The following is a 25,574-nucleotide window of genomic DNA, read 5'->3' on the forward strand; positions in this document are numbered from 1 at the left end:
TTATTTCTAAATCTTCCACCAGGCTTTACTTTGGCTATATTTAAGAACTACTTGCTGTGCTCTAAACTGGTGTGCCTCTGTGCTCATACACCACCCACTGTTCAAAGTTTCTACCATTGAATATGAAGTCAGCTGGAGAGCTTAATACTGTTATGACAGTCTTACAGAATAAAGTTCCTTCTACATCACATCTGTTCCCATTTATCCATTTCTGGAGTTATGAATTTAGAGGGAAAATATGACTCTACTTTCTTGATTTTAATAGGAATATACAACACAAAACAAAAAGTGTGATAAATATACTTTAGCAAATGTGTGGCTTAGCATGTGTTTGTGTAGAACAGTATATGTGCATACATGTATTTACAACATACATTATTATACAAATAAAATGAATATTAAATTGGACTATGCAATCTGTAAAAGAGAAAATCTATAACTAGATTTTAGGATGTTAGTGTTATGCATTTTTATATTCCCATAATATTTTTATAACCACACTATGAAATACTCTATAACATTTCTATTTGCTCTTCTATGTGCACAATTACATTCCAAATGCTGCTTAATATCATACTCTCTTCTACTATACAGCTGTCCCAGAATATGTAAATATTTTATTATAAAATGCACATACTGTGACTTGTGCCCCGGAGGGTATCCCCTAATTTATAAGTGCTTGATGAAGATGTTTAGATTTTACTTTATATTATTTATTTTTGATAGCATAGCAGGAAAGCTAGTGTGCAGGAAATAATCCTGACGGATTTGCTGTGACAGATCTGGTGTTTTATAAAATTTTCTACCCCGAAGATATCCATTCTCCTGCAGCAAAGGCTCATGGGAAACTCAGATCACTGCCATTAACAACCATACATTGGTAACGTTACTGTACGCAGATGTTGGAAACCCATTTTAGCTCAAAATTTATACAGCGAACATAAAGAAAGCACAGGGTTTTTGGATGGACTCAGAGTAGCTGCTGTGCATTACATCCCCACACAGACATCTGCAATATTTATATTCTTCCTTCCATTTTGCCAGCCTCCCTTCACAGCTGCTCTGTTACTGCCTTGCATTTTTCAGGGAATATTACCACCAAGAGTACTCCAGGGCCCTCCAAAGAGAACCCCTCTCCCCCACACATGGCCTAAGAGTCTCACATCTGTCTGTCTGAAGTCATTAATCCAAAGCCTTCAATGAAGTCAGGATCCTCCTGCTAACAAGCTGGCAGTTTGCGTTGTGCTCTACTTCCTGGCTCCAGCTAAAGCCTTCCCTGCCAGTGGTTAAGAAAGAGCAACTCCTTGTTTTAAGCAATGCTCAGGTGGGTGGCTTGAGCTAACCTATGAGGCTGTATTGAAGAAAAAAAAAAAAAAAAAAGCGTCAGAATCCTCACAAACACAAATGCACAGCCCTTGCCAGTCTAAAATATTCATTAAATATATTTTTTAAGTTCTTCACATAAACCACTCCTGATGTCTATTACTTTTTTAATGTCAGAGGGGGCAAGACAGAAATCTTCACTCACAGTAAAGTACAAGTCAGCCAGGCTGAAGATATATGATGCAAGTATGCACATGCATATGTTTGACTCTGCAGCAAGCTAGTTCTCCTTTGCCTTTTTTTTTGCCAGCACCCAGATGAAATACAGTTTAACAGTGGCTGCTAAGAGCAAAAAATGACCATATCAACAGATAATGTTTGTTTCATAAATTAAACTAAAATAATTCTTAACTTACACCCTGCAAGGAAAACTTGAGAGAAATATAAATGCTATTAGCTTTCTTTTGAATCATAGTTTTGTATATATATATACACATATATATATATAAATATATATATATCTATAAGGGATTTTAGATTATTTGATGGATTTTGGCTTATCATTTTAAGGCAATTTTAAACACTTCTTCCAGCCGTTTCTTCTTCCAGCCAGAGGAATAGGTTCTTCATGCTCCAATGGAATTAAGTTCTTTGGGAGGTCAATAATACATTTCTAATGCTCTTTATAGCCACCAAACCAGATCTTTGTCCTTGTTTTCCTGGTCTCTTTATACCATGAAGTATATATTAAAAAGCAGATAAAACAAGACAAGTGAGATTTTTCTTGATTTAAGAAAATTGTTGATTGCCAAACACTATTTAGGATGGCTCTGTGACACCCCCCAGGAGGAAAGAGGGCTGCAGATACTGGTACACAGCACACTTGTGTGAGCATCCCTGAATCAAAAAGCAGTGTTTAGAAGCTCTAGAATCAGAGTAGTTAAAAGGCAGATTGCTTTTACTCCATCCCTGTGTCTTTGGCTTAATTAGCATAGAACAGCTACAGTCAAAAATTTGGCCCATTTTACTGGTCATTCATTCAAGTGAAGATATTTCTGGTATGGAGTACGACAGCACTCTCAATGTGAAGATATCCTGTCTTGTAAAAAAGCATCCTGCAATCTATTAATGGGCACAGGTAACAGGTGCCTTCTGATTATACTTCATTTGACAGAGATGGTGTGTACTTAAAGTAGGGTATTCACTGACAATTTTAAGGGAAGAATATATTAGCCCATGCAGCAGGCTGAGGTTTCCACCTAAGCAGAAATAGTGCTGATGCTATTTAGGTAGAAAAAAGCACAGCTTAATATAACATGAGCACAAGCAGCATTTACCAATGCTCTCAGAAGCCTTGTGTGGTCCAGGACATCTGTGATTCATAAGACCAGTGACAGAAGAGCTGGCGTCCCTGACAGCCTCTTCTCCTCAATGACCTGCTGACATTACAAGTGGATTTATACTATGTCCTCATTAACAGATGCTGGCAAATTGGAACAATGCTATAGAAGGCAAGAATTTCAGCCTGTAAAACAAATACAGAAAATTATGCAAATATAGAAAATCAAGCTACATCTAAAAGAGGTAATAGTCCCTCATAAGGGAAAAACATGAAAATTCACTAAAAATAACATTCCAGCTGATGAGATGCACTTAGTAGATCTGTAGTAGTAATTGTAAACCTTCAGAAGATATCAATTTACAATGGGATATAAAAGCAGGAGAGTAAGGAAGAAGAAAAAAAAAAGAGAGAGAGAGAAATGAAAAGAATAGAAAAGAGGACCCCAAACTAAAGAAAATATGAGATTTGACAACTAAGGGCCTGATCCAAATTCATTGCAGTGATTAAGAATAATCTCTCTGACTTTAACAGACTTTGGATCTGTGCATAACTTTGAACAAAGATGACACAAAAGGGAGAATGCGTATGAAATCTATCATAGAGTTTTAAATAACTCTTCTCCCCAAGGCAAAGTATTTACTTATAAAGAAGAAAGTAAACAAAATATACAGAGTAGGCTGGTATTCAGGAAAAAAACTGGAGAAGAGAATTCGTATGAGCAAGAGCAAAGCATAAAATCTTGTGTTGAACCCGGATCTATAAATATTCCCAAAGAGTCATTTCCAAAGAATCATTCATTGGGAATACTTTTCGTCATTCAAAGTCAAATGTTTTTGGTGATGGAAAGTAAATACATTCTTACACATTTTGTTAGAGCATCGCCAAGTGCTCAGTGGCTTTCAGGACAAAGCCAGGAAGTTAATGATACCCAAGAGAATTGTTAAAACTTATAAAATAAATGCAAACATAGTCTGAAAGTAGGGCTAATTTGATAGGAGTGAGGCAAGCAAAAATCGTGACTCCCAGATACATGTACTTATTATTTGTCCTTACTGAAAGCAGAAGTTTTGATAGAAAATCAGTAATAAAAAAATATGCTGTAAGTAGCACAGAAGTAAGGAAAACAGTAACATCTTGCCAAATAGCCCAGGTTAAGGGCACCCCTGAGTACACACTGAAAATACTAAGCCCTTGAAAATTATTTCTAAAAAGTTACATAGTATAGCAAGTATAGCCTCAAACATCAATAAAGGAAAGAAGAGTGGTTTATTAAACAAGAGTCTAATTTCAAGTATATTCTGTTATGCGAAAGAACAGAACAAGTGCTTAGGGGAAAAAGAAAATAAAGAAAACAAAACAACAACAACAAAAAAAACACTTCACTAAAGATTCAAAGGATAATAGAACAATAAGCAATAAGCAGCATGGGTTCATAAGGAACATGTTGTGCCAAGGAAACGTGATTGCTTTTTTGATAGAACTGCAGAAATCCTGGATGAAAGATACACAGCATGATTTTAATAGAGGATTTAATACAGTGTCTCACTAAATCTCCCAAAATGAATTAAAATTGCTTTGGACATAAGCACTGTCATGTAAATTGAAAACAGGTTGAAGGATCACAAACACAGGCTGATGAGAAAGGGCGGTGGATTGCACTAAATTGTGGGGAGGTAGGCAGTGGGTCTCCTGCAAGGTATAAAGTTGTGTCTTGTTCTAATAACTTCATTAAAAAGCTGCAAGGAAAGGTAAATAAAGTGTAAATGATCTGTGCAGATGAAACTACAGTTGGAGCAACTCTAAACTGGCAAAAAAAAAATATCAAAAAACCACAGGCAGAAAACAACAAACTGAGGTCTAAAAAAAAAAAGAGAGAGAGAGAGAAAGAAAAAAACCCTAAAAAGACAGCATCAAGCTACTAAGGTACTGCATTAGTGAAAGGACAGCCCACAACAGAAAACCAAATATCTTGCGTAGGCAAAACAGTGACCTAAACTCACCTTTAGGAATGAAAGGCAGCATACATATGAGGGTTTGGAGTGCACTTTGTTAGACACAAAACCTAATGTATGCTTGGGCTGCATATTTAGTAGCCTTATATGCAACAGGAAGGAAGAAAACCCTCAATGCATGGAGCAAACATAATGTTTTAAGTGTTTACAAGCAAGTACATTTTAGCATTTCAAACTTGAGAAAAAGCTCAAGGGCCACAAAGGAGGGAGAGAAGACCACAGCACTGGAAGATAACAACAGATTGTCTCCTCCATGCTCTCCAGGGGTGGGGTTGCTTCTACACCATCTCTGTAGGCCCTCCTGCTCCATTTTATTCCTTAAACTGTCTTTCTTTTCCTCGTATTCTTTCCAGAGAATTCCTTCTTCCTCACTGATGATGATTTTTAATTTTTTTTTTTTTTTTTTTCCGGAGCCTTCTTGTCTGCTGTACCTCTTCCCCTCACTTTCTTCATTTCTCTTTATAGCTGCACTGGCTGTTCAAAGCCAACACATTGATGCAATTCAACTGCCTCTGCCACCCTGAGACATACATACTCCTTGACCCCACCACCAACTGCCACACGCACACTGCCTATCATGCCTCCTTTTCTCTTACTCAAACCTGCATTCACACTGTACAATTCTTTACCCATTCTCTCTCTCTCTTCTCACTCTCTTGCTAATTAGCTAATGCAATCATTGCTACATCGGAAGCATCAGAAGAATGGTCACTATATGAAATGCACTGAAGACAAAAAAAATTGAGAACTAAATGAAGAAAATGATTTCACGTGCTTGATAACAATGTGTCATCTCTTCTTTACTACACATAGCTAATGAAAGAGATAACCACTGCTACCACCATCTGGGCTGGAATGCACATGGTGGTGGAAGAAGCACTGGGCCATCTGGGCCATCCCAAGGACAGCAGTGCTTCCAAAACCTTTTGGGCCTATGAACTACTCCTTCCTTGGAGTTTCCAGTTTGACTGGAAATGGTGGAGCTCTCATTCTTCCATTGGGTTTCCCAGACCAGCTCTGAAACATTTATTATGGCTTCACATCTCTTTTTTTAATTTATGGAGCACAGCTTAGAAGTTCACACAGTTCATGACTTTTAATTTCCTTTGAACTTCACGTTTATATTAAATAATAAACCAATGCAAATAGTGACTAACCTAACTGATGATTATCTGTATCACAAGGGCAGAATGACTTGAAGACATGAATGCCAGGTTGTGGTTTTGAGGGCTTATGATTCAAATCCAAATGAGTTGAAATATTCAGACCTGGAGACCAAGAAAGTGAGGAGAACTGTGGCCATTTTTCTGCATAAGGAAAGTAAAAAGACTAGAAAGAATAGGAAAATTCATTTTATATAAAGCAACTAGCAAAACAAGCAAAAACTTCTATGAATTCTCTAGAATATGATAATCAAAAGAATTTCAGTATGGTGGATATTGTAGAAAATCTGCTATATTGAAAGCTGACACCAGCTACTATTAAAAAAAATAATAAATCCATAAGGGTTCAACCTGTACTCATAAGACTTTTATCGCCTCTCTACATCATTTGTCAATTGCAGAACAAAAATCTTGAATGAACTCTAAAAAAGGAAAGTTTTTGTTCTGAAAAGAATTTGAATTCCATAGCTAGGCAAAGAAAAAAAAAGTCTTCACATCTCACCTCTAGTACTGTAGATTACTGATCTTTTATCTGTTTGAATACTTCCTGCACAGAAACTTGTGAAGATGATCACAGGTAAAAGGGATGATGCTAAACATGACAGCCTGAAACAGAATGATTAGATGCGGATGGACATGACTCATGGTTTCACCCTCATGGTCTATCAAGGATATTCACCACTAATAGATACTCTTTTCCCCTGACTTCAGATTATATAGATATAACCTATTGTCCAAGTAATTCACCTTTAAAATATTATTGACTCCATCTGTCTCCAACAATGAATGTTGTTAGATATTCTGTATATCGTTCTGTCATTTGAATAAAATAGGACTGAAAAGCAGTAATTCAAGTACCAATCACACTTTAGTTTTCCATGTAATATAGATCACTTTTCTTTTTATTGCTAACAATTGCTAACAATAACAGAAAAGTTGCTGGTAATCATGTCTTAAAACAAGAATAACCTTAAAAATAAATCTATTTGTACAATGGGATACGAGCATGATGCTTAACTTTTAAAACAAAATTCAAACTTCAGAGGAAGAGAAAGGTTAAAAGGAAGAGTATTATAATTTAAAATGTGGAACTAGAAAGAAATAGCAATCTATACCCAAGAGTCATCATAAGTTTTCCTAAAGGACCTCAAGAAATACAGAATCACACCAGTAATTACAAGAAATACCCAATATTATCATTAAACTTTAAATTCCTTTTTGAATTTCAACTTTAAAGTTTTCAACATTTATTCACTATCACTGAGTCTGGTTCGGCCACATAAGCAACTGAGTTCAACGACAAAAGCCTTTCATTGATTAGGGGATTTTGGTCTGTCTGAAAAAAAGTCCCAATGATACTGGATCACAGAAATAAATTATCTCTGAATACTGATGTTTCTGACAAAGTGATACACATCAAAACCCAGTGAGATGTAAGAGGACAGTGTCAACAGATCAGTTTATCAAAAGCAAGGAAAAAAGTTATCCTACTACACTTGCCTAAATGAGGAAGGAGAGTGTAGTGTAAGGCGTCTGAGCATATTGTAGTTTAAAATCAAAGAACAAAAACTGTATTTGGTAATTTGCTCTTTGCCTTCTTCATTGATAAACTGTTGAATATGAACCCTGAGGAGGGCTAGAAAGGGCAACATTAATCCCTTTTTACTGCAGCTCAGTAACATTCAGGCAAGGAGTATCACTCATTTTGTTAATGAGTATTGGAAGTGTCAAAAAAGAAATCAACACCCCACACTGCAAGCACTGAAAGCCTATTGATTTCTTTATCATAGTTGAAATGTTGTAGAACACCAACAAAGAAGAATGAATGCTTGGAAAACTTTCCAATTCCTTATTTATTTATTTATTTATTTATTTTATGTAGGAACATGTTTATCAGATTTCTTATTATAGCTTTTGGCTGCAAAAACATCTCCAAATTTTAGTTTTAGTTCCCTCATCTAGCAGTGAAAAAATGTTGTTGTTGTTTTTTAATATGTTATAAATATAATTGTCTGCTTGTGGTTCATGAGACTATTTCTAGGCTGATGCATGAATGGGTAGAAAGATTGTCAAAACATGTATAACTCCTTCAGAAGAAGAGCACACTACAAGTTGTGAAAGCCTGACTGAACTGGAGGCAGCACCACAATATGACAGAGCAGGAGCTTTATCCTAAAGGAATATCTTATCATAAGAAATAACTAACTGATTTGAAAGACACAGGACATACGCAAAACAAACAAACAAAAATACAAGCAAACAAACTGGAAATTATAGAGATTGCAGCAATTTTTTAATTAAATATTTGAGATCAAAGAAACTGGGAAAGCCAAACCTTCATATGCTAACTTTCAGCATCTTACAGGGCAGCAATAATAAGCAGGGGATTATCATAACAGCAAAGTAATTCTTCTTAAAGCCATCAAAAGAGGGCCTTTCTAGACTGGCAGAATTAAGTAATTATGGTAAGGTGCAGAGACAGTATGTCAATCTTAACTCTACAGAAAACTATGCCTCAATGAGATAAGAAACCTCTAGGGAATATCATTCCTCTGACTCCCTTTTATGTAAATGTTTTAACAAGACAAAAGCCCAGAAGAACACTTCCATCACTCCTATATAAATACGACAAGATCCTCCATTTCAGGCAGGGTTATATGGCTACAGGCTACAAAACCCAAATCTTTTTTTGCATGTGCTGTTCTTTGTAACAACCCAAATATTAATGAAGTAGGAGAAATGTGACAAAATAGTAAGCAGAGAACAATAATTTATGAGGCCTTTTTTGTGTTCAGAAATCAATTTTCTCTTATAAGGCAGATAGACTGCTGACACTGGAAAACCTATGCAGGACTCAGTTCTTATCTCACCATTAAAGGATCAGTGACGTAAACCAAACACTGCTTAACCTTCTTCTTCAGGATCCATATTTCTTCCAGAAGTATGCAGAAGGGCAATACGTCTGCTAACTGCTGTCTGCTCCTTCCATATAAAAGCCAGAAGCAATATTCCTCAGTATCCTTTAAGAACAAGCAGTGAATTTATCATATCTGTTTGTAATGCCCTTTGGGACTCTTCAGGAAGAAAGGCGCAGTAAATGTAAGCTCATTATCATCATTAACTCCTTTTATAGACCAGCTGAGCTCCAAAGAATCAAATGGGAGGAAAAAATAAGGGGAAAAAGAAAAAAAAAAAAAAACTAACATTTACCATTCTCTTATTTTCCTGCCTTTTTTTTTCATAGATATTTTTGTTAGATGAACAATATTATTTATTAGGAAGCCTGAAAATTAGTTTGACTATTTAACTGCATGAGACGACACTTATATTGCTAAGGAAGAACAAGAATAAAATTGCTTAACTTACATTAAGGAACGTTCAGCACAGCAGTGCCAAATTTATTACAGTTGTTCTCATATGCTTAGAAACACCCTAAGCTTCCCACAATTACACCCAGCTCCATGTGTGAGAGAACAGTTTCAGGAATAGGAAGACCTTTGTGTTCTGAGTGCAACTGCCATAACCCCGTGGAATGGCATGACACCTGGGTTTGAGTGGACAGGACTCACTAATTTTAGACACAGAAAGGTCCATTTTTCAAACAAAAATAATTTTCTAAGTCCCTTCTAGGTTGGACAGTGCACAAGTGGCATCTCCAGACATCAATTTATACCACACGTTTGACATTTCTGAGGGATAAAGGCTCTCAGGACGGCATTTTTCTCTCTCTGCTGATGGCAAGGTCAACCTAGCGAGTACTCTACCCAAAGCCTACCCTTCTGCCAGTTGGGTGACTTTGTGCAGCTGTGTCTGTACAAACAAGAACAAACAATTCATACGAAAGGATCCTTTCGACACTACAGTTTGACTCTACCCCACTGAGAAAAAGTGGCAGCAGTCTTGTCTCTTTTATTGCATCTGACAGGTTGGCTTCAGTGTGTACATGAAGGGTATTTTCTACTTCTGCAGATTCACGTGGTTTTCTTTGTTGATCACCAACACAAAAAGTCAGAGCACTAACCTGCAAGCACATCCCACATGCTTGGGATCTAAAGACTTTAAAGACTGGCCCACAAGAGAAGAGTTTAGAGGACTATTATATCCACAGTCCTGATTTCAGGCCCTGAAACACAGAGCTCTGGCAGCTTTGTCTAAGTTTGTGATCTCTAAATCAAATGGCTTAAGCTGGGAAAAAAATAAAATAATAATAATAAAAAGATATAGATGAATGCTTCTCAAACTGCTTTATGGGGAAAGTTTTAAACTTTTAAACCTGTTGGGAATAAGCTACACAAAGCCTCTTAAATTAGAAACTAGAGTGACAGAGGATCCTTAAGGCTATTTACAACAAAATGTTTTGTGCATTCAAATTTGTTAAGCTATGAAGTCACCCGAATTAAACAAAAATCAGAGCAGCAAGAAGAAAGTGCTGCAAAGTTTACCAGACAGTACAAAAACAAGAAAAGAAACCATTTAAAAACACGTGGAACAGGAAAGAAACACGGAGCATTCTCTCCAGGCACTGAAAATATCCGGGGCCGCTTCTGATGCCGCTCAGCCGCGGGGGTGATGTTTCCAGCACCGTCTCCATCAGTGGCAACCCCTGCGCTTGGTTCCCCGGGGGGAAAGCCGCCCTCTGCCCCCCAGCAAGATGCTCTCGGGGGGTCAGGCGCCAGCTGCCTTCCCGAGGGTTCCCCTCCTCGCCCCCCTTGGGTCCCGTTGTCCCCGCGCGGCCGGACCGGACCCGCAGCACCGCCGGGCGGCGCTTGAGCACTGCGGGATCGCCGCGCCCGCATACCCGGCAGCCGAACGGGGCTGAACCGAGCCGAAACGAGCCGGGCTGAACCGAGCCGAACCGAGCCGGGCAGAGCTTGGCCAGACGGGAACTGCTGCCGGGTGGGAGCATCCCAAGGAGTCTCTCCCCGGGCTGTGTCCCCCCGGAGCCCGGCACCACCGACAGCAACTTCGCCGCCGTGCGAGCGTTTGCGTGATTTATCTCGGTCGGAGTTTTGCAAAGCCGCTGAACAGCCCAAGCCCCGTGCAGCAACCTGTTTTTCCCCCGAGGCTGCCGGAGGAGGAGGAATTAGCGCTGGCGATTACCCGGGGAGAGGGGAGGTGTCTCCCACCGGAGACCTCTCCTCGCCAATGGAGCCGGCGGCTGTCCGCAGCGGCGGCAGGCTGTAAAGAGGCGGCACGGGGCGAGGAGGCAGCGGTCCCGGGAAAGGGCGGAGCGCCGGGGGGGGTCCTCCCGGCTCCGCAGCCGCTACATTATTAACTCGGCGCGGCGGAGACGGCGCCACAACTTTCCGGCTCTGCCCCGGGAGGCGGCGAGCAGAGAGAATCGCGCAGCCGGGAAGCCATGCGGGCTGCCCCCAGCCCAGCTCAGAGTGGGGGCCGCCTCCTCTGAAAGGCGAACAGGCGACCCCCCCCCCCCCCCCCGCCTTCCCCGGCCATGCGGCCCCTCGGCGCTCCCCTCGCCCTGCTGCTGTGCCAGGTGCTGGGCTCATGGGCCGCCTGCGCCCTGCTCCCCTCTGCGGGCTCCGGGCTGCAAGAAAACCCTCATCGCCCCCCATCCCCGCCGGCCACGGCGCCCCCCGGCCCTGGAAGCCGGGCTGCCGCTGCTCTCCGCGGGCGCGGAGCCCCCCCGGCGGGGCCCGGGGGCACCTGCGGGGCTGCGGGGCCCGGGCAGAGGCGGGCGCGGAGCAGCGGGGCCGGCCTGGGGGCGGCGGGGGGCCCCCGGTGGCTGCCCCTGAACGGCTCGGGCCGAGGAGGAGAGGGGGGCGCGGGGGGTCGTGGTAACGGCACCGGGCGCCGCGCCCGGCTCCGCAACCCCTTCTACCCGCTGACCGAGGAGTCGTACGGAGCCTACGCCGTGATGTGCCTCTCCGTGGTGATCTTCGGCATCGGCATCATGGGCAACATGGCAGTGATGTGCATCGTCTGCCACAACTACTACATGCGGAGCATCTCCAACTCCCTGCTGGCGAATCTGGCCTTCTGGGACTTCCTCATCGTCTTCTTCTGCCTGCCGCTGGTCATCTTCCAGGAGCTCACCAAGAAGTGGCTACTAGAAGACTTCTCCTGCAAAATCGTCCCGTACATCGAGGTAATGGTGGTGGGTGGTTGTGCGTGGGCCTGGCTGCCTCTGCGAAGCCCCCCGGGTACCCCTTCTGTGCCTCCCTCATTGCTCCCTGCCCGGTTCGGGTTTCCTGGGCACTGCTGGTGGAGAGCCCCGCAGGGACTCCGCGACTCGGGTCCAGCAGCGCTGGGATTCCCACAGCCTCAAACTGAGACCATCTAGCTCTTCCATTGGTGAGAGTTCTGCCGAAGTTTCACTCCTCCCAGTCATCCCGAAAGGCAAAGAATCCTCTCAAAATTTGATTTCAAGTGTGGTGTTTTTTCTCTTTTCTTTTTTTTTTCCTTTTCTCTAAAGTGAAGTGATTCAGGAAAGCAGAAGGGGGGACTGGACATAGGTTGTAAGCAGGTGATTGCAAAAATGAACATCAATGTGATATATGTGCTTTTAATTTATAATTCAGCATTCAAATCTCACAGTTATTTATCTGGTTTATCTTAAAAAAAAAAAAAAGATGACTCCAGTTCCATTCAAATCACAGCTTCTTGGCAATTGTTCAGAGACTCTGTCAAAGAAGCTGTCAGCCAGCTGGCTGGAGTCCTGCCGGCAGCGTTCAGGTTGTCCGCTTTATTTATTTACTGGAACTGAACGGAGAGGCTTGGTGGTGGGGTGGCAGCCTGTAATGCTGGCTGGCTCTGCTATGTTCCCAAAGCCTTCTGCTCAGCTTTATTCTGTAACTGAAAGCTGAGGAAATAACTGTTGATTCTCTTGTCCTAAGAACTAGATACTGAGGGTGGGGTATTATATTGTTGTTAATACACAGAATACCAGTTTCCATAGCACATCGGTACAACTGCCAACCAATATTTTCAATAAGGTCTTTAGAAAGATGTGTGAGGTGTGTAGCCACTACCTTGCCATTACTTCTTTCATGTGTGATACACTTTATTACTGGTGGACAAAGGGTGGAGCTGTGCTACACTTACAAGAATTCAAGACCAATAGTATAACATTTTTCGTGGTTTGAAAAACTCAGAGTATACTTAATTTGTGTTTGGAAAGAAATAAAGAAGAAATGTATTTGTTGAGAATACTCACTGATAATAGCCTTGGCTAGGTGCTTTTAAACTTTCTGAATCCAGGTCTGGCGATACTGTATTATCCAACAAAATAAGTAGTTAGTGTTTCAGTTAAAGGGTAACCATTTCAATGGACACATCTACTGTAGTTTAAGTATTTCAGGATTTTCCCCTAGTGACATTTCACACTTCCTAACCTTTTTTGGTGCATCCAGATACAGGATAGGAGTAATTCTTCATAATAATGATTCTAATTAAAGGTCAATAACTGAAATGATTTGCATGGCCATACCATTTTTTCAAAATTAGTTCCTTATGCTGCTCAGCTTTGGGCAATAAAGAGTTTGCCACTTCATGACTGGAAGAAAAATGCACAAAGCTTCATATTATAATGAAGTTATCACTAACTTAAATGTGTAAGAAACAGATATAATCTTCTAGAATCACACAAATATGTTTTATTTTCATGTTGTTAGTCTGGAAATATTTTAGCCTTGTCAAAAAGGGGCATGTTGTCAGGACTGCCCAATATACACATGTTCTGGATTTTACACTTTCATCACTGAATTAAACTGAAAGAAGCTGTGCTGATCTGTAGTAGCCAAAATTCAAAACTGTAATCTTGAAAATGTTCAGCTGGTGCCAACCCCCCTCTATACTTTAAAGACACCTTATTTTTTCACTTTAAAGTTCATCAGATACCTACAGTTGAACCTTTTTTCAAGAACTGGCACCAATCTAATCACAATGGACCAACAGAATGGTGCCTGTCTTATCTTGAATTATCGCTGGGGTCTAAAAGTAAAGAATTATCTTCTTTCCTGGGGGAAATTTAATTGATTTATTTCTGAGGTACACATCTGAAGAGAGACAGCCTTGGGGGATACCATGTTGCTCCCAGAATTGTATACTTTTCACTCAATAGGTATTAAACATAATACTCATGAATGTACAGTATATTAATCACCCATTAACTACTCTACTCATGAATTTAAAATATATTCATCACCCAGGAAGCAGTAAATTAAAGGCTGGATTTCCCCCTCCTTGTAAGAGCTGTAGGCATGAGTGACACATATTGAGCACCAATACTGAATTGTGCCTCCCGGCTTGCCTTGAGATTGGTGAGAAGGGCTCTCTCCTGGAAATCAGAATTTGACCCTGCTGAGACAGAGGAGGGAGTTAGAGCAAAAGTTTGCCACTTTCTGACTGCAGTCCTAACCTCACGGGCATTATCCAGTGACGCTGACACCACCAGGAACACTGAGGATGTGGAGCATGTCACGAAATCTGCCCTATGAGCAGCCAATACTCTGTGGTCTTGCAAGGGTTATTCACAGCAGTGAGTAGTGTGCTCATCTAACAGCTGAATGACACTGCCTTCTCCCTTGTAATTCACCTGAGCAGCTCATCCCCTTCTCACATAAGAGAGAATAAAGTCTTAGCTCCTTGCAAAGTTGTAGATAGCTACCTTCAGGAGAGGTTTCCAGACCTTCATGGAACAGAAACAGAAGCATTGTCCTGAAGAATTTTATCTGTTACAAATTTTAACCTGTTGTCACTGTTTTCTATAAGTTTACCCCATGTTTTGTTCTTTAGGTATCTCTGTTTCATGCTCTGCACTGCATTCTTGCATGCCAACTCTCCTCATATGCTGTTTATGGACCTTCATGTCTCCCCCAGAGCTGTAGATCCAGATATATCATCTCACTTTCAAGCATCAAGGAGCCTTATTGGCCTGAGCTCTCTTGTCGTGCTAACCTGTACTCTGAGAACTGCACAGGACTAGGGAGTGGGCAACATCTGAGTATCCAGAGGAACTGATGTAGTGATCACATCATTTGAATGTAACTCAAGCCTGCTTTGTGTTATGCTCAAAGGTTTCAAGTAATCCAAATAAGGAACCTTGAGCTTTCTTTGTTTGCCCTCCTGTGGCCAATTGTTTTTTATTTGTGCTGTTTAATGGGTATTGTGCAGAATTTCAACAAAGCATCTGTTGCCAGTGATAACACATATGCACACACTCTGGGGAAAACGTTTTATGATACCTTCAAGTACGTTTGAATAGGTAAATGTTGAGCTTCCAGTAGTGGAAAATCTTTACAGTATTTATTTAAAGGGTAGTTTTCCCATACCTAATAAAGATATTCTGTGACCAAGTATATTAAGCAGACATTTCAGTCACATATTGTATCACAGTTTGGTAACTTGTACCTTCCTTGTAAAACTGTCATGGTTCCACTTGCATATGGAATGCTGTAGGCATGACCAAGGAAGAAACTGAGTGAATTCATTCTCCTATGGATTAAATTAACTCCACCAAGAACTTCGCTAGACTATGGTGATGGCACTGTCCTGGCAGAGTAGATCTGAGTCCACTCACTGGAAAGGGAATTAGAACAAACTGGGGCAACTACTTACCCGTAAGGATGTGTGGAGATGCGCTTCTCCTTTGCAATTTTAGTCCTCTGCTCAGTTCTTCAGATTTTGCCACTTTTCTAAAGATTCTTTAGAAGTTTAGCTTTGGGCAACCATGTCTGAAGTGTTTATCTGCATGACGTGTCTGTGTGTATGTTGCCTTCCATATACTTTTGTCAACATTGCTCAGGATCAGGAGATACAGGGTAAACAACAATACAAAAAACAATGGCTTTGGCTACTTCTCTTTCCACAGGCCTGCCAATCCGTTGCCGCTCCTTCTTTAAGCATACCCAGTCTTTTCAGAAAAAGAACTAGGAAAAAAAAATACAAAAAAAAAAAAGAAAACAAATAATAGGACAATATAATTTCTGTTCACCTACTTATATATTTAGGGTTTGCATTTTTCTCAACTCTAAATTAAGCCTGAATAGAAAGAAGTGTGGATATAGACAAACAGCTTTACTATGCTTCTAAATATTTCACAGCTATTAAACATAGCAGTCCTGTGAAGTAGCTTTTTTTTTTATTTATTTATTTTAATGCTGGAAGCCAATAGTGAAGAGGTTAAGTAAGTTGCTTAAAGCTCAGAGCTGCTTGCTAAGATGAAAGTGGATTGTGTTAACTGGGACTACAAGCTGTCTTTCAGGCTTTAAAAAGAAGCTTGTTTGAATTGTGTGCATTCTGCTCTTAGAGGTTACACTAGCAACTCGATGAGTTTGGGGGCAGTAGTTGGAAGTAGACATCACTTCTATGTTGGCAGACTGAGACAAGCTACCTGTGAGGGAATAAGGATTTAGGTCTGGGGAAGGGTTTGGAAAAAGGGTTTGCAGAGGCTAATTTATGGTCTCATGCAGTCCAGCACAGAGCAGAAAATTTCCAAGTCCAGTCACAGGTACTCAGCTGTGCACTCAGAGTGAGGTCTTCTGCCTTTCTCACATTCCCCCAACCGGAAAAAAAAAAAAAAAAAAAAAAAAAAAGAGAGAGAAGGAGAAAGTTTGAGATGTCTTCATCTAGACCATATTGTGCTTAAGAGAGTGGCCTGACTCTGGAGGAAGCTGATTGTGGAAGTCTCTGAAATCCAGTGCCTAGACCCTACTTATGCTTTTAGTAGTCAGTTTGTGGCATCACCCTGGTCTGGTAGGTAACTTCCATCTCAGGAAAGCTATCACAATTAGTACATTAGTATTCGTAGTGGAAAGTGTAAGGATTGATTTGTTTTGGTCTGGAATATGAATTACTTTTTTTTTTTTTTTTTTTTTTTCTTACTTGGAGCTGACCCTTCCAGGGCAATCCTGAGGTAAGGCTGTTTCCCCTTTCTCTCTTTTGCTTGGTAGGGGCAAGTCAGCAGCACAATGGAAGTGGCTATTCTCTGCCTGTTCCAAAGTTGTCAGAAGACATCCTTATTTTAAGTTTCACTTTAGCAAATGAAATATATATTTTATGGGACTTTTTAAAAGCTATGTATTATCTGTCTTGTCTGAGTCATTTGTTGTTCTGTATCTTCTTTATGTCTCTTCTTTAACACTAGTCAGAGTTAGCCTCCTGAACCTCCAGAAAGTCCTCTGGATCATAGACAAAGATCCTCAGAGAAGTTTGCAATTTCAAAGCTTCATACGGGAAGTTTTCTAGGGCAATGGCTGCATGTGTCTTTTACTGAGCAAAATACCTTCAGTACTTATCACACAATAGATATATATATATTTTTTAAACAGAAGTGCTAATATGTCTCTGTCCTTTAGGTATTAACAGCACGGTGATAGTAGCTGCCATGTTTGCTGTTCTGTCAATCTTTCTTTCCTCTGCAAACCCTTAGGGGGCTATAAATTGTCCATAAAAAAAATTGCTTTTGGCTTAAACTTTGGCGTTTCAGCATGGAAATGAATTTGTGTCAGACTAGGCTTAAAATTAGGTCAGTAATATTTAAGTTACATATGTGTAGAGAGAATAAAGCAACATCTGCCATCCCAGAACCATTGACTTTAGTATGAGCACAGGGCTGTCATTTCTCCATATGACCAGATTTTTCCAACAAAGAAGGAAGAGGCAGATTTTTAGCAACGGTTCCATGTTAATATTAAGAGTTATTGCAGGAATCACTTGTGTAGAGTGATGAGACTGTGATCCTTAGTGGAGAACAGTGCTCATTTTTTTCTTAAAGAAAAAAAATGTAAATTTAATTTACTCGTAAGGTGGCATGGTAGATTTCAAATAGGAAAATGGACAAAAATTAAAGCCCTTTGTGTTCTGTGATTTTCCAGATTTCTGAATAATCATGTCTTGTACTATAATGAGTAGTTCCAGTGCCCTGATAATCTGGTTGGCTTTTGCTTCAAACAGAATTCAAGAACTGCTCTTAGAAGTTAATTCTGAACATTCTTACTCTTACAATGTATAGAAGGATAGGAAACACACAGAGCATACATGCTTTATATCTCCCTGATGCGAATGTCAAAAGTACTACAAAGGAAACAGCTGTATTGTACCCATTGTTCTCTGTGTGTGGAACATCTCCATGATAGTAGTTTCCTGAATTACCATTTAGCTTTTCAGATAGTTACGTCACCTTAACTATCTTTAGCTATCTTTTCCTCCAGGATGCTTAAGCTGAATACTAATGTCAGAGAGGTATCCCAGCCCCAGTACTCCTTAGCTCCTGGATTACTTCTGCCACACCACATCAGTATTTTAACTAGTTGAGTGACCCTTCCCTATTTTTAAAACAAATATGAGTACTATGAAATACTATGAAACTATTAATATTTCATAGAACTTCATGTAAGAAATATAAAGAGATTATATTTATGCATTTTTGTTCTTTTGTAGTAACGATTGTCATTCTTGGTGTTGTGTGTGTCTTTTTTTTTTTTTCCTAAATGAAGAAACAAAACCCAGAAATCTAGATTATATTAAACAATTAAATATTTGTTTGCAATAGGATGGCCTTTTATTTTTACTAGCCCAATCTTATTACTGGACTTTCTACTGTAAGTGTAGAGTAGCACAAGACAAATATTTCAGTCTGTACTAGCTTTGTTTATCTTATGTAAAACTGAAAAGTTTGCAAGAGTCACTGTGGTTTGTTGCATTAACATGTCCCAAAGCTATGAAATTTGGTGTGGGTATAGAACAGCAATCATAAGACCATAGACTGTAATGATTCAGGGAAAAAAAATAAATATATATATATATATATGGTATGACAGAAATGGGTAGAAAGAGGTTAGGGGGGGTGTCACTGAGAGCTCAGAGACATTTGGGCCGGTGGTAGTCATCAAACTTTTCTGTAGTTTAGCTTTCCTGTTTCCTACAGGGAAATGTTTAGACACTCTTCCTGTCTTGTAACAAAGAAAATCCAGTTCAGCTGGTAGAAGTAGCCACTTCTTTACATCTCTCTTTATTTTAACTTTTTCCCCTCACTTTTCCATCAGAAGGTGTGCTCCACAACATCATGCTTTGGATGATTAATGGTACCTCTCATTTCCTCAAGTTGCTCATGGCCAGTTGGTATATTCTGCTATATTCATTGTCCTTCAGCTTAAGCAACATTTACATCTCAACATAGACTTATTTGTAGACAGCAGCAATATCATTTCTTGGTCTTCATCTTGCTGGACTGAGTGACCCAACCTCATTTTGTCATTAACTCGCAGAATTGTTTTTTCATTGACTTTTTCACCTGTGACCTTTTGCTGATCTTCTTTCTGTGTTTTTGTTTTGTTTTGTTTTGTTTTTCTTTTTGTTTTCATTCTCTTGATCTTGCCAAACAGGTATTAGTGTTTGAGAATTCAGAGTCTTATTTGCACTGCTGTTGCTTACCCTACTAAACCTGCACTGCTTCCCTGGCCAGCTGGAGGCTCTGCTCCTAGAGGCTGGGGCCAAGCACTGTGGGACCACAGCCAGGAGGAGAAGTAGGACAGGCCAGGGAAGGCCTGGGAACCTTTTGGTAATTGTTAAAGCTCATGAAAGGGGAACGGGTATGTTGGAGGGATGGAGAGGAGAACCGATGCAATTAAGCCGAGCATTTCACGAGTTACTGTTGCCTTCAGTGGCCTTAGTTCCCCAAATAAGTTTTGACACAGTTGACTAACAGCTGATGAGCTAATGCTGAAGGTTTACACAGTGTCTTGAAGGAACACCACTGTGCCTGGTAACATCCCTGTCAATTCTTTTAAAGGAGCAACAGTATTAAGAGTCTCTCTTGTAACAACAATGCCTTCTTTTGTATGTGTATGCAGGTAATCCCTTACATAGCTGTTCTCTGTCCAGCTCAATTGAGGTTACTTCCCACCTACCTGCTCCAAGTAGATTAATGGTCTTTCAGTTAGATATCTGTGTCTTTCTAATATCATCTAGTAAGAGAAAAATAAACCAGTGTCACCCCAATGTTTAGAGGCTGAAGGAGGCTCTTCATAGGGAACATACGGAAATACATCAGACAACTAAGTGATCATCAAAAACTACTGAGCCTTATTCACCCTTGCCTTGCCTCATTTCCCGCTAGGTTGTTGGAATTGAGTGCAAATGTGTATCAAAAACTCAGCTGTTACAACAAGAAGAGCACCATTAAACTACATGCAGCTTTACACTACTTCAAAAAGGGATAATTTTTCCTTTACCTACTCGCACTCATTCTGTGGTTATTTATACCAGAGCAATGAAGCAGATAAAAAAAGGGAAACTTCTCTGGCTTCTTTCACATTTTCATCTTAACACTAATTCTTAGTATGACTGGTAGGAAGAAACATCCACAAACTGGAATTGTATGTACATGCAGAATACATGTCCCAGTTCTTGCCCACATAGTTTACGAGCGGCACCCATTGATTTGGTGGGCTATTACTCATACTCTACAATGTGGGAGAAATAAAGGAGGGCAAATAGTCAGACCCTTGAATTGCTACCCTTCCTTTAAACAAATCAGCAGGAATGAATCCACCCTTCCTTTAAACAAGTCAGCAGGAATGAATCCTTGTTCATCTGCTTGGAATTGTTTTTCTGTTTGGTTGTTTTTTGTAGGCTTTTCCATGGCATCACTAACTTCATTAATCTACAGAAAATAGGAAACCATTGCCTGTTCCAGAGAAGCACTTGCTTTTTTAATCTTGCTTGATCAGTGAATCCATGGGAGAATTTTCGAAGCTGACTTCCACTGTTCTTAGTTGTTTCCTCTTGCTCTATTTCACTGTCTCAAGCCTCCAAGTTGCTGGTCAATTAATGTGACAGGAGCCCCGTAGGTTATGTTTGTTCATGGTAGACATGTCTTCTTTCATTAGACCAACCTTAACAGCTGCAGAGTTTTAATGTCTTAGCTACTGTATAACAGCCTGTTTGTAACGGAGTGCTAAAACAATAAAAGCGTGTGTGTGCTGCGGAGCAGGGGGGAGATGCTCACATTGCCTCATTAGAACAAGAGCTGAGAAGGAAAACATTAATGTACAAAAACTCAGATTTTCATCTGTTCTGCTGACTTTTATTTCAATCCCTATTCAATTCTGAGTCTCAATGATTTCCCTGTCTCCTGTAATTGTAGAGAACTCAGTCCCGACCCTTTTGTTATTCAAGTTGGATGTTCTGGCTAAAGGTTTTGCTGTCACTCTAAGGAATTTGAAGACTGCACACACACACTGAAATGTTTTGCAAACAAAGTCACTGGTCTTAGATTTGGAAATTTGACTCTCAGCAGTGATACATGGAAATTATCTGTCATTTGCTAATGCTATCACTGTTCATTAAGATTTCCCTATAACTGTAATCTGTCTTTAGCTGTTTTTGTGTTTTACTGGTATTTACCAAGCTTTCTTTGAATGTTGTCCGACATTTTAACTCCCTGAATCAATAGGTTTGCCTATTAAAAATGTTTACAGTACTGCTTTGTCACCATTAACTATTCCTGCCATTGCAGGTTAATTAATAAAAGATTGCATTCCATCTTTTAGGAATCTGTTTCAAAAAATTACCCAACTAAGGCAATGCCCAACAGTTGTAATCCCAAATGCCTAATACTGTTCAGTGACATTCAATTTTAGCAATCTGATATGACCATTAAATATAGAAGGCCAAAATTAACAATAAGGTTATATATTTGTGCATAATTGCACTGTCTATCTTTGTAGAACTTTATACAACAGATGCATAAACAGGAATAATTCAAAATTGTGTTGGAAATTAGAGTGTATTTTGAAATGAACCAATATGAAATTTAAGTAAGCATCAAATTTAAGTAAGCAAAAATTATAGCAAACTGCCTAATGTTACCCTAGATCTCTCAGTTAATTGCACAGACGTGTGGCTTATGCATGATAAAAGTAAGCATTCTTTAAATTTATTAGGAATATTATTTAACAGTTTCTTGTCTTTTGCTTCAACACATTTCCAGCATAACAGAAGCATACAAACCCAAGAAAATAAATGAATTAGAATGCAACAGAGCGCCTAATCTTTCTCTGATTGAAGTTAATGGGAGTTCTGCTTTGAATTTGAACTGAAGTTGAATTTAATGGAAATAGGATTAGTCCAAAATGTATATAGTCTTCTTGCAAATTTGTTTTTAGGAAATTTAATTATAAACAGGATAAAATGATAGGAAATTATATTTCATGACAGTACAAGATTTCTATTCATGCATAGAATTATGTTTATTAAAGCTAGAAGACACACGCATTGTTCTGTACTTTCTCCTTACAGTATATAATTGAGAGCTCTGTCCAATCCATCTTTAAATCATATAAACATCAGAAATTCTGCCATTTTTCCTGGCCTGCAATATATTCTTGCACAGGATGTCTACTAAGAAATTTGGCCTAGATTTTCCTGAAAATTTTTCTAGGTGAAATGTTGAAGATAAATTATGAAAGCCTAACTACTGTAGACAAGATTGGTTTTGTACAGGTTTTGGAAGTCTGAAGATTTCAAATATCGTCTTTTAGAACTCAGATCCCAGGATGGCTTTATGTACCTATACCCGATCAAAATTTCACTTGAGCCCAAGTCCACAACAGCAGTTGTGGGGCCCTCTTCCATTCAGTGAATGCTTAATCCACAATGTTCCTAAACTTTGGAAATATTTAAGGTTTTGACATTATGATCCCCTGCATGCTTGACAAACATGTGAGGGGGGCATAACTTTGAAATTCTGCTGAAGGAAGATACCATCTTTCCCCTTTTGACTTTCATTTCAATCTCTATGGTGGGTTCTTTCTGAAAATCACCCCTCAGAAAAATGGAGGGAGGTTTAGTTTTGCATAACGGTCAGTTCTCCAATTTTTCTGTCACTCAGAGTTGCACGGATGTTGGCATGAGCTTCCATGAGAGCATGACATCAAGATGAAGTGATATTTGTGGGGAGAACAACAGAAGGATGTATTCTTCTAGGACGCATGTGGTGTGGTAGCTCAGCAAACACTGGAAGCTAAGTCCTACCTGTGATGCTTGTTTTGAGAGCTACACTTAATTGGTACTTGGCATTATAAATTGAGCTCTCTTTATGGAAGAGTACAACCTTCTTTCAGGGAATATCTCAGTGGTAAGAGACTTCATCCAATGTACAGGGAATGAATTCCCTCTTTTGCCTGAGCAAGTTCAGGCCTTCATCTTCCACCTCCAAAAAGACTGCCATTGGTGGTAGACCAGGGTGGGGTTTGAAGGAGCTGAAGTTTTTTCACTCTCTAAGAAATAATGGGCTGTAGCTTTGTAGCTGTCCTTTATTTTTCTTTCTCGTTGTTGTTGCAGGTTTTTTTGTTTTTGTTTTGTTTGTTTGTTTGTTTGTTTGTTTTTTCCAGGCAGCACCTGCATTAAATTGCATTCCCTTTTCTCCTTTGCAGGTAGCCTCTCTTGGAGTCACCACCTTCACACTGTGTGCCCTCTGCATTGATCGGTTTCGTGCTGCCACCAACGTGCAGATGTACTACGAGATGATTGAGAACTGCACCTCGACGACTGCCAAGCTGGCCGTCATATGGGTCGGGGCACTGCTGCTGGCACTGCCGGAGGTTGTGCTGCGCCAGCTGACAAAGGAGGACCCTGAATACAGTGGCAGCCCACCTGGGGAGCGGTGCGTGGTGAAGATATCCACCGCCCTACCCGACACCATTTACGTGTTAGCTCTGACATACGATGGGGCAAGACTGTGGTGGTACTTTGGCTGCTACTTTTGTTTGCCTACCCTTTTCACTATTACCTGCTCCCTGGTAACAGCAAGGAAAATCAGGAGGGCAGAAAAGGCTTGCACAAGAGGGAACAAGCGACAAATTCAGCTAGAAAGTCAGATGAACTGCACAGTAGTGGCTTTGACCATTTTATATGGGTTTTGCATCATTCCTGAAAACATCTGCAACATTGTGACTGCCTACATGTCCACAGGGGTATCTCGGCAGACTATGGATCTCCTCCATCTCATTAGCCAGTTCCTTTTGTTCTTTAAGTCCTGTGTTACCCCAGTCCTCCTTTTCTGTCTGTGCAAACCTTTCAGCCGGGCCTTTATGGAGTGTTGCTGTTGCTGCTGTGATGAATGCATCCAGAAACCTTCAACAGTGACAAGTGATGACAATGACAATGAGTACACCACAGAACTGGAGCTCTCCCCTTTCAGCACCATCCGTCGTGAAATGTCTACCTTTGCCTCTGTGGGGACTCACTGTTAATTGACCTTAGGACTTTATTTCTTGTATCTTTTTCTTTTTTCTTTCTTTTTTTTTTCTTTTTTCTTTTTTTATTTTTTTTTAACTTCATATTTTCCTTCTGGAAGCAAAGTGTAAGAAAAAGAATTGATTATTGCAAACTACTCAGAATCCAATCTGCATATTAACAGTCATGCTTTGGAAAATAATTTCTGTTTGGTTACTAAAATGAAAGAAAAGGAGAGAAAGAGAGCCAGTACTCAGTTTTAAATCATGATATTTTGTATGGTGCTAGGATATTATTGCTTAAGGAGGAGAATTCATATCAGTCCACTTTTATTTAATTCCATGAGTTTTTTATAATCACTGTAACATGATTATATAGACATTGTGGGTTTTGCAGGATGTTTAATGTCAAAGATGTGTTGGAAAGTATTTGAAGGTAGTTTTAATCCAATTACTGTACACTATTGTGACAATTCTTGGACTTTGAAAAATTTATAAAGTAGCATAAAAATAAATGAGGTTTTATTCTTTAACTTCCTTGTCAATCTGCATTTAACAAGGATTGCTTCTAAGTAGTATTAAATTCCTTTAATAAGTAAAAAAATCTTTACTTTGCATAAAATAATTTAAATAGCCATATTCGTGTACTTACCCTTGGAGACTATAATAGGGTGTTTAAGGAAGATGGTAATAATGACATTAGATTTACATGAGTGGATTTTAAATGTATATTATGAAGATCCAATGTGCCTCATTGAAACTTTCCTTCTTGACCTACAGGTATACAAAACCTGAGTTATTTTGTACTTCTTAAGAAGAAAGATTTGCTTTCTCACTAAAATTTGTCTTGTGTGGTTTCAAAATCAAGTTTCTTTCCAATTTGTTAATGGTTTTACATTGGGGTTATGTCCTTAGTCTCTGTGTATATAACTTCTGCTGGCTCTGGTGGGAGTCCCGTGGCAGCAGAGGAAGGCTTTCTTTTGCCAGAAGTTTGCCAACAATAAACATGAGGGACTGCAAAATGTGGAGTGAATTTCTTTTTTTTTTTTTTTTTTTTTTAAGCTATAAACACACTTTGACACTTGGGGCTTGACCCAGAGCTCATTGCAGCCATTGGAAAGATTTCCATCAATTTCAGAGGGCTTTGGATCAGACTCGCATCTATTTATTCTGGGATATGTAGCATGAATATTAATCACAGGGTCTCTGTATGTTGACTATAAATCATGTTGCTCCCACAGAGACTGCTATTCACTAGCAGCTCACAGTTCTGAAGCTGTTCTTGAGATCCACAGAGTGTTTTGCTGATGGTATCTTGCCGTCCACAGCCTCATTAAAATGAGGGTATGTCAACACTGCAAGCAACAGTGCGGTGTAGTAAAATCTAAGGTTGTTATAAGCAGCCAGAGACTGGAAAGCGCTTATCCGTACCAGCATAGTTTATTTGCCCCACTTCTTGGCTGAAATAGACAGACTGTTCTTGGCAAGCAAGTTGGCTCATATTTACGCTGGGCAGCAAGCTGAAGAGTAGACATGC

General features: G+C 39.8%; 1 protein-coding gene and 1 long non-coding RNA gene across 2 annotated transcripts; one reads left to right on the forward strand and one right to left on the reverse strand.

Annotated features, from left to right (window-relative positions):
- Positions 1-436: 436 nt before the first annotated feature.
- On the reverse strand, positions 437-11,818 carry LOC118254263 (uncharacterized). The gene is made up of 3 exons (XR_004780631.1): positions 11,688-11,818; positions 2,661-2,848; positions 437-1,351 (listed from the first exon to the last, which is right to left on the reverse strand). It is a non-coding gene; the product is annotated as an uncharacterized LOC118254263 (long non-coding RNA).
- Positions 11,293-25,061, forward strand: GPR37 (G protein-coupled receptor 37). The gene is made up of 2 exons (XM_035559375.1): positions 11,293-11,946; positions 23,237-25,061. Exons 1-2 carry the CDS (start codon positions 11,293-11,295, stop codon positions 24,053-24,055), a joined length of 1,473 nt encoding a protein of 490 aa, XP_035415268.1. The 3' UTR covers positions 24,056-25,061.
- The last annotated feature ends 513 nt before the right edge of the window (positions 25,062-25,574 follow it).

Source organism: Cygnus atratus, chromosome 1 (assembly GCF_013377495.2).
Source record: "Cygnus atratus isolate AKBS03 ecotype Queensland, Australia chromosome 1, CAtr_DNAZoo_HiC_assembly, whole genome shotgun sequence".
Taxonomy (NCBI): domain Eukaryota; kingdom Metazoa; phylum Chordata; class Aves; order Anseriformes; family Anatidae; genus Cygnus; species Cygnus atratus.